Below are 19,346 nucleotides of genomic sequence, written 5' to 3'. Positions count from 1 at the left end.
CTGAAATGGGGGTGATGGATGGCTGGGCTTGGTGCTTTCCGATGTGTCTTATGGAGAGGGTCAGGTGAATTCTTGACAGTGCCAAGTAGGGACAAAGTTGGAGTACTGTCTTCCCTATAAAACTACATGGAAAAGTGATGTGGGGCGGGACAGGGTGGGGCAGTGTCTTCCAGATGCTCACGCCCAGGGCCGGACTCTGAAGGTGTGAACTAGGTTAATGTACTACAGGCTTTGTAGTGTTTTGTAGCTTTCTCTGAGTATTAACTTCAGCCACCGCTGGTTCCGAGGACGGTGGGGTAGGCTACGTGTATCCATTTATTTATGCATCTTGTTGATAGGGCCTTGTTCTGCAGCCCAGGCTGGCCTTGCATTGAACGCAGGGGTTGGGGGAGGCCCTGAACTGGGAAGGTCTGCATTGTCAGCTCTGTGCTGCTGCCCCTAGTCCATGTGACAGATCTCTTTATAAAATACTTATTTTTTGGGCTGGAGAGATGGCTCAGCGGTTAAGAGCACTGACTTTCAGAGGTCCTGAGTTCAGTTCCCAGCAACCACATGGTGGCTCGCAATCATCTGTAATGGGATCTGATGCCCTCCTCTGGTGTGTCTGAAGACAGCTACAGTGACTCATATGCATAAAAACTTTAGCAAACTGGTAGATAGGATTTATTTTAATTTTCGATCTGGAAAACAAAACAAACCCCCCAAACAAACCCCCAAACTCTGCTCATATATACACACACAGATATAGTGTCAACATTTTCAGAGCACTGACACGAGGGGACAGTTTCCCTTACTGCTTTATGTGTCACAATAAAAGTTACAAGCGTCTTGTCAGCGGTCACACAAACATCATGAGTTTACATTTCAACACACAATAAAAAAAAAAAAAAACAACACAGACGTCTTCTGGTACTTCATCCCTGCGACCTCGGCCTGTTTCCATGAACGTTTAAAAGACCCAACAGTGGCTGTTTGGTGTGAGCCTGGCCTTTAATGGCTGAGCCATCTCTCCAGCCCCAGGAGCTTGTTTTGGAAGGCATAGCCTTTCCAGATCCAAACTAAAATCTCGAGAGATTTTCCACTTAGGAGAACGATCAAGGTTTTATTCGTAGGTATGGTGAAGTCCACTCACCAAAAGATGTGTAGAAAACCTGCATGAGAGAAAAAAATAAATAAAGCGAGGTTGCCAAGCCAGCCTCGCCGACGCGGCAGCCAGAACAGGACACGTAGCACTCAGAAGCAGCACGTGGCGTTTTCGGTTGCCTCTGCTCAAATGAAAACTTTTCAACCCACTGGGTGCAGAGGAGGAAGCTGGGTAAAGGTTTGAAGATGCTCACACTTGGGCCGGGCGTCTCTTCAGCAGCACTTAGGGGCGTGCGGCAGCGGCGGTGACATACTGCGTTTGGACATAAGGCACCGTGATCTGGACGTGCCGTTCACTCACTCTCTGTCACCTGCTCCATCCCAATGACTTCTTTGAAATGAAAAGTAGTACTATTTCAGGATACAGTGCACTTTAATGACATACAGCATTGGAAACCCTTCACACGGGTCTGAGGACAGTCTTTGAACGCAAGCCTGAATCTTCAAGCACATACAATCTTTTCCTATACTTACAAATCACTGGAAAAATACCCATCGCTAAACTCTGATATACATTCTTAGCCATTTTATTCTCTTTCTATTGCAGCCAGTGTTCATGAGGCAAAACGTGACCCCGAGACTTTGTTCAAGTTCTCCTGTGAGGGCGTCTACACTTGCGGTGGTCATTCGGTCTCTGTCTCCTTCTGTTTGGCACCTGCCAGGGAGACGGAAAGTGGAAGTCTCAGAGCTTATGTCCATGGTAGGGTTCTGTGCACCGGCCGATCCCACCCAGAGAGAGGTAGGAGGAATAAGTGGTCACAAGAGCCCCGCCCCCTCCCATCACCACTTTGGCTTCGATAGCACATCTTCCCATTCTAGGTGTCAATTCTACTGCTAACGTAGTAAAAACAGGCAGAGTTCTTTCAGCTGCCATACTTATAAGACTATTCCTTTCTTTTTTTAAACAAAGTATTACAACATGTCTGAAGACGACTGTGTATAGCAGCTAAGAGTACCCGCTGGGTCTCCACAGGAGACGGCAGGCAAGCTACCATACTACCCAAGGCACCTCTCTAGCTTTCATCTGAATGAACCCTTTTTAAAAACAAATTCGTGTGAATGGATGCTTTGCCTACACGCATCTCTGCACCAGGTAGGTGCAATGCCCAGGGGTGCCAGAGAGGGCGTCGATTCTCTGGGACCAGAGTTGCAGGAAGTTGTGAGCCACCAAGTGGGTGCTGGGAATCAAACCTGAGACCTCTGGAAGAGCAGCCAGTGCTCTTACCTTCTGAGCCATCTCTCCAGGCCCTGGCCTTTGTTTTCTGAGGCAGGATCTTGCTATGTAGCTCAGCCTGGCCTCTACCTTCTGAGGGCACACTGTGTCAGACATTAATAACACACTAGAGCAAAGGGCTGTCCTACAATCTACTCTAAAAACCAGGCTGGTCTTGTGAACTCACAGAGATCTGCCTGCCTCTGCCTCCTGAGTGCTAGGATTAAAGGCGTGTGCCACCACCATTGGACTCTTCTCTCATAATTTCTGCATGCTGCTGCCAGGGTCCCTGTGAAGGTACCTTTCATGGGTTGGCTCTGTGGATTCTGCATCTGAGGCAGGACTGTGGCAGTGGCTGGGGACTCTTACGGTGAGCCAATGTAAGGATGAGGCTAATTACAACAGCCAGTCTCAGGGAGACTGCTCACTGAACTAAAGAGATGTACCGCCACCACAGTGTGCACATAATTTAATGATTAGCTACTGGAGTTCAGCACCTGTTGTCACCTCTGTCTTGGGTCTGTGACCCTGTGGAAAAAGGAGCTGGTTTCTGTGATGCCGATGGAGAGGTGGGGGAAGGGATGCAAAGAGAATGTAAAGGAGGGTGTGACAGAGTTCTAAGACCCATCAAACCACCTCTTACTGACACTCAGCCCGCTCCCACGGGCTCTCTACCCCTGCTCACCGAAGCAGACCATCAGAACTTCAAAGTGAGAAGGAAAGTCAGAAAGGTCTGCAGAGCAACGTGCACACAGCGTGGGTGGTGGTGGTGGGGGAAGACTTCAGCACCTCAGGGCTTGTCCTGGAAATCTATGTATGTATATATGTACGTATGTATGTATGTATGTATGTACGTATGTATGTATGTATGTATGTACGTACGTACCTACGTATGTATCCATTTATGTATCTATGTACCTATGTATCTGTATATGTATGTATCTATGTATCTATCTATGTATCTATCTATCCATCCATCCATCCATCCATCTTACCCACCCAGCCACCTCTCTATCTTTTTTTTTTTTTCCTTTTTTTCAGAGCTGGGGACTGAACCCAGGGCCTTGCGCCTTGCGCTTGCTAGGCAAGCGCTCTACCACTGAGCTAAATCCCCAACCCCATCTCTCTATCTTTTAAGACAGGTTTCCTTTATGTACCCTGGCTGAACTGTAGCTCACAGAGATGTACCTGTCTCTGCTCCCCAAGTCCTAGGATCAAGCACATATGCTATTATGCTGGCCTGAAATCTCCATTTTTTACCTGCTGGTGTGAGGATCAGGGCTTGCAGGATGTCTGACAGGGAGATAATACCCACAATACTATCTGCTTCATTCACTACCACCAACCGATGGACCTGCAAAGAAAAAAAAAGTCTAAGTGTAAGTTTACTCTGTGTGCGTGTGTGTGTGTGTGTGTGTGTGTGTGTGTGTGTGTGTGTAGGGGGTACATTTGCCCATGTACAGTACACAGAGGCAAGAGGGTTGTTTTAATTGCTCATTTATTTTATTTATATTTTCTGTGTATGAGTATTTTGCCTGCATACATGTCTGTATACTACATGCATGCAGTGCCTGTGGAGGCCAGAAGAGGCACTGGAGTTACAGATGGTTTTGAGCAGCCATGTGGGTGCTGGGAATCCAACTTGTGTTCATTGGAAGAGCAGTCAGTTTTGGTAGCTTCTGAACCATGTCTCCAGCCCCACTGAACAGAAATCTCCCACTGAACCCAAAGCTTGCCACTTCTCTAGACTGGCTGGCCAGTGAGTCTAGGGGCCACCAACCTCTGCCCACCAGGGCTGGGGTTACAGGACCCAACTGCTGCCCTGTCTTAGGTGGGTGCTGGGATCTAAACTCAGGCCCTTAGGCTTGGACAGCAGGCAAGTTATCCACCCAGCCATCCTCCTAGCCCACACGTGAAAACTTTAAATTAAAAGATTTTGAAATGCATGTTGGGAAAAAATGGCACTCATGTGACCATAAGATAGATACAACTACGGGGCTGCGCAATGGGCAGTCTGCAGAAAGATCTAGAAAATGTAACAGCCAGAGCTTGACCACAGCAAGTGAAACCAGCCAGTTCTGCCTGCTGAGCTTTCAAACTTCAAAATATCTATAAAGAAATGACACAGACTCCAAATTAATAACCCCCCCCCCCCGCTCTGTGCACGCATGGACGCATGTGGTGGGCATGGAGGCCAAGAATTCTTCTCTAAGACTGGAGGTCACCCACTCAGCTACACTGGAGGCTGGCAGGCCTCACATGTGCTCTTGGTTTTTACTGTAGATGGAATTTGGGAATTATCAACAGAGCTATTCCCTCACTCCACTACGGCCACAATTTTTAATATTCCGTCTCAGTCTCTTGTAGCCAGTAGGCAGCTGGTTTAGATGGCAAAGAAGTCTGGAGGGCTGTGGAAAATAATGGGGGGCTCTCTGCTCTTCTCCTCTCCTGCTGAGGCTTTTTTGTGACATCCAGGTATATATCAGTGTTAATTTTCAGGATACGCTGTGGCAGAGCGAGGCAAGTACGGTCACCTCTGGTGCTCTTGTCTGGAAGGGAGAGCTCACAGTGTGGAATAGCGTGCGATGGTTTGATGTCATAACTGGCTTTAGGGTTAAACACTAGGTGCTCTGGGAAGCTGGCTCCCGGTGGCCCTGGGAAGAGTCATCTAGTGAAGCAATTTTAGTTAAGAGGTGTGTAACTTGAGAGAACGACTTATTTACATTCCAATGGCTTCTTTCAAACCACAGAATTGCAAGAGTGCAGGCATTCTCCAGTTTCCTGCCCTTGGCGCGAACGCCATATGCAGCAAGATTCCTGTTAGTTCTACTGTGTCCATGTGGTCCCTTCTCTATGCAAACACATGAGCAGCAACTCCCAGAATCCTACTGGCCTCAGTATCTGGCCTTTTCCCATCTGTAGCTCTCACAGTGGATTCCATTCACCACATAATGTCCACTGTCATCAAAGGGAAGGATACCTTTCCTGCTGCTTATGACCTATGGAGGGTGTATGATCCTAAGGACATTCATGAGACACTAGGATGCATTCATAAATATGTGAGAACCTTCTAGAAAACAAGATGGATGCAAAACAGTTTTTAAAAAGGAAAGATTCGGGGCTGGGGATTTAGCTCAGTGGTAGAGCGCTTACCTAGGAAGCGCAAGGCCCTGGGTTCGGTCCCCAGCTCCGAAAAAAAGAACCAAAAAAAAAAAAAAAAAAAAAAAGGAAAGATTCTCCATTAAAATGCTGTGCTAAAGAGCAATGGAAACAGCCGGGGAGAGGAAACACCGAGACAATGAACTCGGACGCCACGTGGAGGTCAGACCCTGTAGGATGGAGCCCGGCTCTACAGGAAGGCAGCTGGAGTCTCTAGGGCAGACGCTGGGCTCAATAGGACAGAGGCTGGACTGACTGCACGAGGCTCAGGGGAATTGTAACAGCAATGGCTCTCAAGGCAGCACAGGACTTGACGTGTACAGCTTTCACTGTGGAAGTTTATGGACGCTTCTTAGTGGTCTCAAAAGTCGTCAGGCACTTTGCCTCTTAGTTTGCATGTTTATATTTGTAAAGCCAAGACAGCCTTGTTATTGGGGGCTCATTTTACATAGTAGGGAATGTTCTGGAGGGAATGAAACTGCATCCTTCAGTCCTTGAGAGTGACACTTGACGGGAGGGCTGGAGGAGGGATAAGGGCACACAGGAGGCCACTCCCAGCCCTGCCTGAGAAGGAAGGAATGCTGTGGGATGGGAAGGTGTGCGGTAGGCACTACTGTGGCCCTCTCCTCCTTCCTGGGAACCCTGTGCAGGTACACTTGAACATCCCACAAGCCCTGAAGTGCAGGGAGTTCAGGGCTCATCAAACAAACCCGAAGACAGGTGTTCAAACCCTGGAGCCCACATAAAGGGGGAGAGAGAGAAACGACCTACATGGACACATGGGCAAACCCTCGAGAGTGCATGTGTGCGTATGCAAGCGCGCGCGCGCGCGCACACACACACACACACACACACACACACACACACAGAGTTTCGCTTTACCTTGTTACCATTCACTTTGTTAAAATAACCTTATATATTTTTTTTCTTTAAATTCACAGATATTCTGACAAGATGTACTGACTAAAAGCTCCTGGGCAACTTTTGTTTTCTCAAGTGTTCGTTTTGTTTTCATTCTATGAAAGTATCTTGCCAATATTTTCCACTCACAAAAATGCATCAAATTCACTCAACTCAGCAGGCCTTCCCATCGGAGTGTACTGAGCACTGTTCTGGGGCTTAGAACGCCGTGAACCCCCTCTACAGACACCTGTGGCCTGCCTCCCAGGGCTGGGTCTCAGCCTCCCAAGGAGTCTACCCACTACTTGCTGTGTGTGTGCCCAGCAGACACGAGGGAAGATGTGTGGCGGGCTGCGGTCCCTCACCTCGGCTCTCACTATTCTGTCCACAATGGTCTCCAGTGTTTCCAGCTTACTGCACTTGACCACACCCTCAAAATACTGTGAGCGGTGCTGCAGGGCCTGGGTCACCGTGATGTCTAGGTTATTGTACGTTTTCTCAGCAGCAAGATTCTGTAAGAGTCATAAGAAAAAAAAATACATCTTTCATTTCCACTTGGATGAACTAGCAGGTTGATTTTTTTTTTTGTTCTTTTTTTTTTTTTTTTTCCCGGAGCTGGGGACTGAACCCAGAGCCTTGCGCTCCAGAGCCTTGCGCTTCCTACCACTGAGCTAAATCCCCAGCCCCTGAGCAGGTTGATTCTTTTTTTTTTTTTTTTTTTTTTTTTGGTTCTTTTTTTCAGAGCTGGGGACTGAATCCAGGGCCTTGCGCTTCCTAGGCAAGTGCTGTACCACTGAGCTAAATCCCCAACCCCGAGCAGGTTGATTCTTAAAGACACTGACATGGGATCTGGCACAGGAGCTCTCTTCTCAGCTAGTGTCACACCACCAGCACGGTTCCCGCTGAACTCAGTCACACTCCTAGGCGTGCCTTGTCTGTGGAAATGTTCATTTGTTGTTGTGTTGTTAAAGTGGGGGTTCAATCTAGCACCTTATGCAAACTAAGCAGGTGCTCTACCACTGAGCTACCCCTAGGCCTCTCCCCGCTCCCTTTCTAAATTCTAAGTCGTGTTTTCCTAAGTTTTCCAGGCTGGTCCTGAACTTACTCTGCAACCCGGGCATGTCTTAGGCTCCTTCAGAGCTGGAACAACAGGCTTGGGAGACAGACGCTGTGTGGTTCCCTTACAGAGATTTCCCTTATTTATGTGTGTGGCATGCCTACTGACAGTGCTCTCTGCCAGGCTCCCCCACTCATGTCCACCAAGGCTACACCCCACATGAGCAGCATCTCTTGAGACACGGACCAACACCGGCCAACAGTGAGACGCCTCGGAGGGAGGGGTCTGCATCAGTGTCTCCCAGTGGGTTCTTAGGGAAGTGTGGGGCCCGTCAAGATCAAGAAGAGACTCAAGAAGCCCAGAAAGCCAGAGTCTCCCATGACTCCCACCGAATTTAGTGGGGCCGTTCATCCAAGGTTCTAATGAAAAGATTTCTGGTTTAATGAGATGATTTTTGGTTGAATCAAAAGACAGCTGCAAAACCATAATTAGTGGCAGGGTCAAAACTGTAGCAAAATGTGTGTCTGGTTCAGCTGTCAAACCTGTTTCCCTTTCTTAGACACAGTGTGAAACTCAAAAATTACATTAAAGATGGGTGGGAAAGACTTGGCCAGCGTCACAGACGTGCTTTGCTTGAAGAACCCCAGGAAACTAGGCCCTAGATCTGTTTCGTGGCTGTTTCCTTAGAACAGTGTCTCCCAACCTGAATGGGAGTTGCACTGACAGCTACCCAGCTCGTGTGAGCATTGAGCACCCCCAAAAGAAACACGGCCAGGTAAGGCTCGTGGGCTGTAGGGACAGAGGCAATGAGTTCCCATCAAATGGCCAAGGTCAGCAAAAGGTCAGCACACACTTAACACACAGCTCATTGGTAAAGCAATGGCTCTCTGAAATACCCCCCTCGGGAGGAGACTTTCACTCGAGAAGTCAGGAATTATTACATCATGGAATAAACGACTTAGTGCACTTTTAGTTTTCATTTGTTTTAAAATGCATGCTGAACGACAGGCTTAAAAAACATGAAAAAGTACTTACAATTACATCAAACTTGGAGTAAATATCTACAACTTTTCCTAAAAATGAAAACATATGTTAGAAGAACATTTTAGGAACGGTAACTCATTAAAAAAAAAAAAGTCCTGATTGATAACTACGGGGCACATTCTCGTCTTCCTGCCGGCTAACTACGGGAGCTGGAGCCTGGCATGCGTTTCTCTGCTGTCTGCCCACTTCCCACTCATCCCGGCCCAGGAGCAGGGATGGCCTCACAGACCTGACTCATCCACCACAGGCAGCGCAGATATCCGTCTCTCCACAAAGATGTTCAAGGCTTTGATGATGGGGGTATTCGGGTGAATGAAGGCAATATTGTGATATGTTCCTATTCCGAGCTCATCCAGGTTCTGCTTCATGAAGGCGGGCTTTGGCATGTCAGACATCTGAGCAAGGAGAGACATGAGAATGTTCTAGAACCCTAGCAGACCCTTTCAGTGTACACACATCCAGATCTGAATGAAAAGCTATGTGCAACAAATTAAAGGCAAGTCTTTCCTATTAGAGTTATCCATCAGAACTGTTTCTCTCAAACCAGCTAACGGCTCCACATGTTATCTTTGTACAAAAAAACCAATTCTACATATTCATGGTTTCCCTTCTCTTCACACCAAAACAGTAGGAAGAAGATGAGATCGGCAGGTCTGTCTGGGAAATTAAGGCCCGAGAGCAGCACCGATGGAACCCTGCATTCTTAGGCCATCTATATTCAGCCCTGGGATCTGAAGGGACACTGAGCTCTGTGTGTTTGCACATCCTGGGCCTGACTGGCTGCAACTAAGCTGTTGCTGTTCCCACCTCCACTGACCGCACGCTCCCCAGATGAATCCAGTTTCTCACTATTAACAGCAAAGAATAAGCCAGCTGAACAAGATAGAAAGAGCCTTTACAATTAGCTTTCCTTTTCTATTTCAGAGGAGGAAGGATAAACTGGAAGAAAGTCTAGGATCAGGCTGGACTACAACAGAGTAAGGTCTATGGTTTCAAAGATCCACCTTTTATAAAGGGCAGAGTTGACGCCATCTTCCTGGTGTACCTTATAATTATCAGGAAAAGATGAACAATTAGAAGAAACAAAATGTTCAAGTCAAAGAGTTCATCAACATTCAAATCATGAGACTCCTAGAAATTTAGAGAAAAAAAAAGAGAGAGAGAGAAAGACCTATTAGGTCACCTAGTCCATCTCAGCACAGAATTCCCGCCTCACTGCCTACCTTCTGCATGCCTGGGAGGGTATCACTACCCTTCCCCAGAATGATCCTGATAACCAGTAAAAACTAGGCCCTGGTGTTGCTTTATTTGAAATATGTAGTTTTTTAATCTGAGAACCCTTGGCTGAATAGTCTGGCTACAAGGCTCTATCTACCATATTTGTCCGAACTAAGGTAACTCCCTTCTTCTCTTCAGACTAGATGGGTGACGTCATGAATAGCTGTAACAGCACCAACCAGACAGGGCTGCGTAAGGACACCTCGTGCAAGGCTCCCAACATAGTGTCTGCCAGCGGCCAGCGTCACACACGGGCTCCAGTGGCTGAGCATTGAGCACCTGCCCCTCCGCCCCAACCCTGGGTTCCTATGCTATCACAACAAGGAAGGTTTCCACACTCCCCATCACTGGCTGACGGACAGCACCCCCTGCTTGCTCTTCTTCAACTGCTCAGGAAATGCCACAAACGCCATTTCAGCAAATGATTCTTCTCCCAAGTTAGTCAGTAAGCTATGTGACCAGATGGACCACACAACACGTCTCCATCACTGATCCCTGGACACCTCTGTAAAACCCTGGCCCTGCAAGGCTGCATCCGAAAGATCAACTCGGGCCCTTCTGTAGACTTGTATGCTCCCTTAGTCCCTGATGGGAAGCTGCAGACAGGAGCCTGGAAAAGCCCCTTGGAAGCAGCTTTCAAAAGTTTATTTCCTTTAGTAAGATCACTTCAGACAGCCTTTCTGAATGGTCCACACCTCGCTGCTCCTCCTGGCGATGACTCCATGTTTACACAGGGGAGGGATGTGGATGAGACCCTCCCAGCACATTCCTGCTCTACCATGGTGTAACCCTTACTCACGTCTGTTCTGCCTTGGCAGTCTCTGGCCATTGCAGTTGAGAATGAGGTGACCCCATGGATGGTCCTTTTTTTTCTGCTCATGTTTCTAAAACCATGACCTCAGCAAACATACCACAAGCAACTTTTGCCCTAAATCCTGGCTCCCTCCATGGATGCCATAGGCCTCAGTGAGACTGATGTACAAACTGCTCAGGCTCCCCCTGCACAAGACGGACACAATGCCCGCCTATGGGGGGCATTCCCTGGTTTTACTATTTTAATACTAGGACTAAAAGATTTAGGACCAAAAGCATTTGAGCTGGCGTCAGCGTGGAGGACACACAGTGCACACAGTAGTGAGTTGGGAAATGGAAGTGTTGTGAAACGGAGACCTTGGAACTAACGGTTTCTTCTACTTCGAGCAACGGGAGCCCATTTACTTGACGTAAGTGACAGTCAACGCAACTACATCTTTAGGGACTACTTACAAAAAGCTGGAGGAACTTGAGGATTCTTTTGTGGGTAAGTATATAAAGTGCATTCCCACTGATAGGGTCAATAACTGGCAATCTGTGGATTTTATTTTTGATCAACGAGTATACAGCATCGAAGAGGCTGCGGGAAAAGCCATTAGAGTCATTAGGAGGCTTTCAAGGAAAATCAGAAAACCTTCGGACCACCCCAGCTACAGTACTCTCACTGCTTTTACATTACCACAACAAGAGGTTCATTAGTTTAAAACAGTCACAGCAAAGTTTTACATGGGAGCTCGTCACTCATCTGCTGGCTCATCCCAGACTCAAGGGGAAACATCTCCAGTCCGGGGGGTGTTTAACAATGCATCCGGGGATTTGTTTGAAGGTGAGCTGTAAGCCTTCAGGAAGACCAGCAGTGACCTCAGCACTGAGGCCGGATGCCACACTCCCAGGGTGCCCGCCTGCCCTGCCAGCCCACCCCGGGGAATTGTCCTTCTGTGTCCTTTTTGCCTTCTGCCACCACTGCCAAGGGGCCTGTTGGGTATACCTTCTCCATCCGTTTGGAAATGAGGTAACAAAACCAAGTGTCTTCTCTCTCTAGAGCTCTTGGGCTTAGACTGCCTCCTACTCTGTCCATCTTGTGCCGAGAGCCAGAGGCTGTGCCCAGCGCCTGCTCTACCCCCAGGCTGTGCCTGGGTCTCGCTTCGCCCTTCCAGCTCCCTCAAGGCTACCTCTGGTCTGGACTGCAATCACTGGGGACGTGTTTCACTGCTCTTCCCAGAGTCCAGCCACTGAACGTTGGGGTCAAGAGCGAAGTCCTGAGGATCAATAACTCTAACAGGACCCCTCTACTAATGTTGCCACAGGCAAGCTGGGTGTTCAAAACTGACCTGGATGACCAACCTCATGGCCAGTCACTTGGATCCACATTAGTTGTTCCACCCATTACTCTACTCCCCCTCCCTGTCTCAGGACTTGCTAAGTTGCCCAGGCTAACCTTATAATTGCTAGGTATATAGCCCAGGTTGGCCTTGAAACTTGCAATCCTCTTATGTCAATCTTCCCCAAGGTTCAGGAGTCCAACTATGTGCCACCTATGTGCCTGGTGTCGCTGGGATTTCCAACATCTCTCGACTTCTGGCATACTATTTGGATTAAGGAAGCTGGCCCTAACTAGACTGGTCCTAACTAGTAGTACACTGTCTGCCTACTTCTACTTATCCATCACGGCAATCAAATATCTAAATTGCACAGAATGTTTTCAAATGGGGGAGAAGAAGCTTCACGTTTACCTCGCATCTGGAGAGATATTCACCAAAGGCTTGAAGGTTTCTTGTAAGTACAGTTCTGCATTTGGAGAAGGAAAACACACAGTCAGTTACAGACTCGCTGTGTAAAATGCTACTTTATATTCCAATACCCTCAGCTGACAGGAACAACTAGACAAACCAGAAACCCAAATAAAAGGTCATTTAATTTACCCCAAATATTGTTATAGTCACAGTTCTTTAATGTGGCCTCAATTGTTTTCGGGACGTTGTACTTGTAGAAAAAAAAAATCACATGTAGTGGGGAAAATCCCTCTATCTTCATAGACGCTGGCAGCATCAGGAAAAGCTCTGATGCAGAGCAAAGGCAGCGGAAGCCACTGGGTCCTATCAAGTTCACATTACTCTCAAGAAATGAAATGTTTTCAGAATCCCTTAGAGCAGGTTTTCATAATGTGGGAGACAGCATCGCTCTAACCAGTGCTCTCCAAACGATCTCGTTGCATTTCACTACGCTGAAGCTCAGAACCCAGGGCATGTTGGGATCCTTGCCAGCCTATACTCGTTTTCTTTGTAAGGAAATCACAACTGCACTTAATTTGGTTTGCTGAGGACTGGATGCAGAAGGACATCCTGACACTGTCTCACAACACCCTGTAGTGGAAGTGCGAGAACACCTAATGGGATGCACACAGCACAGCTGGATGAGACGTGCCTGTCTTGGTACTGACCATCATGTCACTGACAGGCCATCTGGATGACATGCTGACCTAATTCATTCAGTCTGCCTTGATAAAGCATGCTCAGTAAAACATCCCTTGACAAGCTCTCAAAATCACATGAAATTAAAAGGGCCCGCAGAGGCCATGAGCATTCCATTTGAGGTTCTGACTTTTCAGCTACCTTGAAAGTTGGCCATCCTGCCAAAGCACACGATGAGAGCCAGGCTAATGCCTAGCTAGAACGTTTCCTGTAGGCGGTCCCTCCCTGAGCACTGGGACAGGGTTCTTATGCTCTGATCAGTGGGGGGCAGTGGGGGGGTCCTCTACCATACCCCATGGGAGTCTGCCCTGCCCGCTGTGAGGCTTCCAGATGACAACTTTCCCATAATGGAACAAGAATTTAAAATCTGACCCCAGTGTAGGTAAAAATAACATGACTGCAAAGGGTAAATTCTGGCATGGCAAACAGTTCTTTTGTATGTATTCATGTACTCTATCTGCGTGTGTGCACGTGTTTGTGTGTGTACACCAGAGGACACTGCAAGCACCCTCCACCACGTGAGACAGTCTGTTACTAGCTCTGGCTGGCTAACCGGTGAGCCCCAGAGACTCGCCTGTCACTGCGTCTCCATTGCAGAACTGAGTGCACCCTGCCATACTTGGCTTCTTTATGGAGGGTTCTGGGGACTGAGCTCCAGTTCCACGGCTTGCACAGCTATCTCCCTAGCCCAAGAGTTCCTGAAATGATTTCTTTTTTTTTTTCCAGAGCTGAGGACCGAACCCAGGGCCTTGTGCTTGCTAGGCAAGCGCTCTACCACTGAGGTAAATCCCCAACCCCCTGAAATGATTTCTTATTCTATCCGAACTGTCCAGTTAGAGCTTTTCTTGTCTCAGTTTTGCTGTATTTGTAGAAGAATAATTTATCTTAATTGCAGCTTGGTCTGTCCTAAACTTAGGCCATGGAGACCAATATCTGGGGGTGATGCTCTGTGGTAGGCTCCCTCAGGTCTACAGCTCCAGGTTTAGTGAAAGGCCACACACATGTGGCTACAGTCAACACAGTCTACCACAGAGGGACAGTGTGCACATTATATGGAAGTCCCTCAAAATGGAGAAGCAAGCAAGCAGAGTGTTTTAGCCGATGGGCTGTAACTCAGTACAGGAAATGATCTGGCAGTAAATCACACTTTCACATAGTGTCTTCCCCGTGTGCTGAAGAGGGCAAGACCTGGTAGAGCTTACCCCTCCACGTTTCAATCTTATGTTCCTCCAATTCATAAATCTGTACCTGCAAATAAGAAAAATTTGTGTCTACACATGTCACCATTCACACGGGCAAACAGCTCCCCATCTGTCACTCTCTTTGTAATTAGAAAATTAGGGGATACAAGGAGAACGTATTTCCGAGTACTAAAAAAATGGCATTAGCCTTGTACGTACTTACATTTCATTGATTTCCCCCCCAATTTTTAATTTACTAAATGACCACAGAGATTTGCTATATAGTATCTGCTGTCCTTTATATAATACAGAGTATTCAAAGTCCGGTAAAACTTACTTAATTTTTCTCTAAGTAAGATATTTTTTAGTTAAATATTTTAAAGTAAGCAGATGAAAGTAACAGGTTTTATGGTGGCCCTTCTTGTTTTGTACGTATGTATCAGATACATCACCTTAGTCCCCTTTCATGTGCACCCCTCCCTGCAGCTCTTTCCTTTCTTCCCACAAGCTGCCCTTCCTCCTGTTCTGATGGCACACTCAGGCCTCTGCCATCTGACTCCTCATTCCTCCCCTGAGGTCCCCCCACCCCTGTGCCCTCTCCCTTCTCAGGCTACTTTCTACCTTCCTGTCCTACATACAAAGATCTTCCTTCTGCAGGTTTCCTCCTGAAGAAACACACTTTTGTATGTTATTTGGGAATTACAGGCATGTACCACCTGGTGACAGTTTGATCAAAGTCATGGGTTGCAACCATGACTGCGAGAACCTGCCCAGGTTGTGGCCATCTCAGCCTGAGTAAAAACATATTGCTGTGCTTCCTCGATGGGATCAACTGATGCTTCTTAGAACAAGCTTCCCCGTTAACAAATGCATATTAGCGGATAACTGACTGCCACTTAGAAACTCATGGGAGTAACTTCTGCCTTCTAGATGCTCCATACAGTAGAACTAGTTAAATAAAGCAGACAAGTGACCTCCCCACCACAGCAGACAAAATTAAAACTGAGCTGTGTTTAATACAGGATAGACTGGCTTTCAGTTGAAATTGCCCTTCTAGAACATGCTGGGGTGTCTGCCATCATTGGCATCCAGAAGAGTCTTTTCTATTAGCAAGAAAGGGTCAGCACTGAATTCTTCCGTTTGGATTTCTATGTCCTCTTTCCTAGTTTCCTATAGCAGACATAAAGCCACGAACAAGGGGTCGGGGTGTAGTTCACGGTGGACGACTGCCTAGCAAGCCCAATGCACCAGTCCCCACCCCCACCCCCGGAACTGAGATAAATAACTAAATCCTGGATGGGTGCCCAGTGACTATCAATCGCCACTCAGAAGAGGCCTGCAAAAAAAAAAAAAAAAAAAAAAAAGCCCTCAGCCACTTTATCTCCAGGCCCCCAGGCCAAGCACTAAGAGGAAGTGGGGAGGCAGCACCCTTCCTGAACACACCACCATGCTGCTGGTCATCAAGCAGCGGAATGTACACACTTCAGGGCAGTAAATTAGAAAGTGTAATTCTGCAAGCTGAAGAAAGCAGTTGCTACTTCTAAAAATTTTTTTTTATTTTTTACTTTTGCTGGTGCCTTCTCCAGGCTTCAGATAAATGACGTGAGGCTGGGCTCACTGCTTACTTGGGCTGGAAGTCTCGTACTGAACTTCCCTATGTTATATGCACTGGAAAAACCCATCCCACCCCGACCACATACACTGTGAGGTCCATGCCACTTACCATGGGGGATTTATAGTATCTGTGTAGTATGTTTATGAAATCTGTAATTGTGAGCATTCCTGAAACAGAGAATCAACAGTTAAAAACAAACTCAGGGGTGGGGAGATAGTTCAGTGGTTAAAGCACTTGCCACAGAAGCATCAGGAGTCTGGATCCTCAGGAACACTGGTGGGTGTTGTAATCCCAGCCTTAGATGGCAGAGTCAAGGGATCCCCTGAATAACCTGGCTGTTTACTAGGCATATTGGCAAACTCTGGGTTTGATTGAGAGAGCCTGCCTCAAAGTTAGTAAAGTGAACAAGTGATGGAGGATGGTTCCCGATATTAAGTTTAGGCCTCCACGTGCCCGCAAACATGTGTGAGTGCACACACGCATACACCACAAGCATATACCACACACACACACACACACACGACTATACATACACCTTCACCACCACACACACACAAATGTGCATATTAACACACATACATACACGACTACATACACCTTCATATACACACAAGTGCACAATACATACACACCACACACATGACTCTACACATTTACACACATACACATAGCCCACACACGTGTGGATATATGTTGATGCCTGCGCCATCATGATACTGAGCATTGGGTGTAGGCCTGCGAGGTTTAAGAACCAAAAATACAGACTTGGGTCACTCCTGTTGAGAAAATGAATGCAGAAGCTTTTACTAGGTTCACAGGATCGCAATAGAGAAACAAGTTTACATTCTCAGCAGGGAAACAGAAACTGAAACTAAAGCTGACACCAGTTGTTACCCCCTATGGCCAAACAGCAAGGCCAGGATGTTCCTTCAGGAGAACAAAGGCTTTCACATGCATCATGGAGGCTCAACAGGGGGCAAACGCTGGGGGGGAGAAGGGGGCAAGGGGAGGGGGGCAGCGCCAGGGGGGTCCGACACACATACATGACTACACACTTGCAAGTGTGCATACACATGTACATATATACTACACACACATTACACACACGAGTGCACATGCACACGTGCACAACACACACACACCCCTATGGAAAGAGACAGACGAAAAGACATGCAGAAGCGAAGCTTCCAGTGGCTAGTGAACCTGCTACAGTTACAGTTACTAGAAAATCTTGTAATGTACAACCCAAAGACCTCAGGCTCAGTCTAGGATATTAAAAAAAGAGCATACATTCCCTGCACTAACCTAAAAGTGCAAACTGAATCTAACAGGTGGTTAGATGGACTCGGAGTGTCTGGCAGGTTGAGAGAGAACCAGGCAGCACTCATAACTGCAAAGATCTGCAGCTGCATCTGAGTAGACTTACATGCCTCAGAGATACTGAGGTCCCCTAAGTGACATGGGACACCTGGAGAAACATTCTGAACACAATGGGGTTAGAAAATTCATTTATTGTGGACCTACTATGTGTTGGAAACTAGGATTATGAGGGTGAAAAAAAAAAGGATGTTTTCTGTAAGAGCATTATAGTCTAGAGGGAGAACAGACTTAAGTCGTTAATTTCAAACTAATGTCCTGAGAGCAGACCAACAGCACCTTTGGCCACTGACTTTGGCCAAATGTGACAGAGTCAACATAGTCGTAAGGCACACATTTTTTTCCTCTTTCGGTACCAAGGTCCGAGTCAGGGCCCAGCACATCCTAAGTAAGCCCCACAACACTGAACAGTAACCCTAGTTCTTGGCTATACAAGAATTTGGCACCCCAAGGTCTTGCTATAGCTTAGGTAGGAACTTGAGATCCTCCTGCCTCTGCACCCCAAGTGCTGGGATTACAGGTATGTACCACCATATCAGGGCTCACCCAGCATTCTGGCAGCTTAACGATTCAGCGGGCATTGATTACACTCCCATCCTGACGCTTGCTGTCACTGACAAGGTGACGAGCAGAGCCAGCACACACGAGCAAGTGCCTTGAGCTCGTCTGACCACATCAGTAGCCATTCTGCTCTCTGAGTTGATGAAGACACAAAAGCTTCCTCAGTGAACTCAGAGACTAGGTTCAAAAAGCGACGTTCCCTCCCCAGTCCACTTGAAAAGCAGAAAAGACTGCAATAAGGCTCACAACGTTGTCTTAAATTCACTAGTGGTTTGGTCTGGTCCAGTATGCAAAAGACAGAAAGTTCTTCAGCTCAAAGACTGTCTATCAGGCTGACCCTGCAGGGATGGAATCCTGGAGCCCTCTGCTCTGCGGGAAAGGACCCTTCCCAGACAGCCTTCCCCAGCCACGCTACTCACCTACGAAGCTCTGCTTTTTACTTTCCCACAGCGGCGCTGCACGGACTCCGTTGGCTACCAAAGCAAAGAAGGCCTTTTTAACCTGAAAGAAACAAGAAATAAAACATCCTTTTAAAGCATACATTTCAGGAGGAAAATACTCTCAACTAAGGTTTCAACAGAATCTTAACCAGTAATTAGTGATGGGAGTATTGTCATGTTTCCTGCACAGACATCATGACCAAGAAGCAAGTTGGGGAGGAAAGGGTTTATTCAGCTTACACTTCCACATTGCTGTTCATCAAAAGGAAGTCAGGACTGGAACTCAAGCAGGGCAGGAAGCAGGAGCTGATGCAGAGGCCATGGAGGGATGCTGCTTTCCCTGGCTTGCACAGCTTACTTTCTTATAGAACCAGACCAGGGATGGTACCACTCACAATGGGTCCCCCCAACTTGACCACTAGTTGAGAAAATGCCTTACAGCTGGGTCTCATGGAGGCATTTCCTCAAAGGAGGCGCCTTTCTCTGTGATGAGTCCAGCTTGTGTCAAGTTGACACACAAAACCAGCCAGTACAATAGGCTACAAATAATATGTGTTAGCAAAATATTTTTGTGTAGGGGTTGGGGATTTAGCTCAGTGGTAGAGCGCTTGCCTAGCAAGCGCAAGGCCCTGGGTTCGGTCCCCAGCTCCGAAAAAAAGAAAAGGAAAAAAAATTTTTTTTGTGTAGCTTTACTTAAAGGTATTTAGATGTGTCTAACTTTGACACTGTAACATGACACTGTCATCTTTGGAAAAATCAATCCAATTTAAAAAACCCCACAAAACCCTCAAAATTATATTTTCCCTTTGCGTGTGTGTGTGTGTGTGTGTGTGTGTGTGTGTGTGTGTGTGTAGGTAGGTAGGTACGCACGTGTGTGGGCACATGTGTGGAGGTTACAGGACAACTTCAGGTGCTGGTCCTTGTCTTCTGCCTTGGTTTGGGACAGGGAGGTCTTTGTTGCTGGATGCTGTGTATACCCGGCTAGCTTGCTGACAGGTTTCCACAGACCCTCCTGTCTGCGCCTCCCACCATTACAGGAGCAACAGATTACAGACACATGCTATCAAGGTCAGCTTTTTACATGGGTCCTGGGG

The 19,346-nt window shown here is 47.3% G+C and overlaps 1 protein-coding gene across 17 annotated transcripts in view; it reads right to left on the bottom strand.

The window, feature by feature from the left end:
* Window positions 1–637: 637 nt before the first annotated feature.
* Window positions 638–19,346, bottom strand: part of Prkag2 (protein kinase AMP-activated non-catalytic subunit gamma 2) — a 241,050-nt gene continuing 222,341 nt past the window's right edge. For 12 of the 17 annotated variants that reach the window (XM_087658379.1, XM_087658381.1, XM_087658374.1 and 9 more), the window contains 10 exons: window positions 18,232–18,313; window positions 15,983–16,041; window positions 14,281–14,326; window positions 12,341–12,395; window positions 11,061–11,187; window positions 8,746–8,911; window positions 8,508–8,545; window positions 6,781–6,927; window positions 3,617–3,710; window positions 648–1,798 (listed from right to left, as the gene is read on the bottom strand). In XM_087658379.1, the coding sequence (XP_087514505.1) occupies window positions 1,767–1,798; window positions 3,617–3,710; window positions 6,781–6,927; window positions 8,508–8,545; window positions 8,746–8,911; window positions 11,061–11,187; window positions 12,341–12,395; window positions 14,281–14,326; window positions 15,983–16,041; window positions 18,232–18,313 (846 nt within the window). In that variant the 3' untranslated portion in view covers window positions 648–1,766. 17 annotated transcript variants of the gene reach the window in all.

This window comes from Rattus norvegicus, chromosome 4, assembly GCF_021556685.1.
Source record: "Rattus norvegicus strain SHRSP/BbbUtx chromosome 4, alternate assembly SHRSP_T2T, whole genome shotgun sequence".
NCBI classification, from domain to species: domain Eukaryota; kingdom Metazoa; phylum Chordata; class Mammalia; order Rodentia; family Muridae; genus Rattus; species Rattus norvegicus.
Note: the sequence above shows the minus strand (reverse complement) of the source record. Positions and strands in the feature narration are given on the sequence as shown.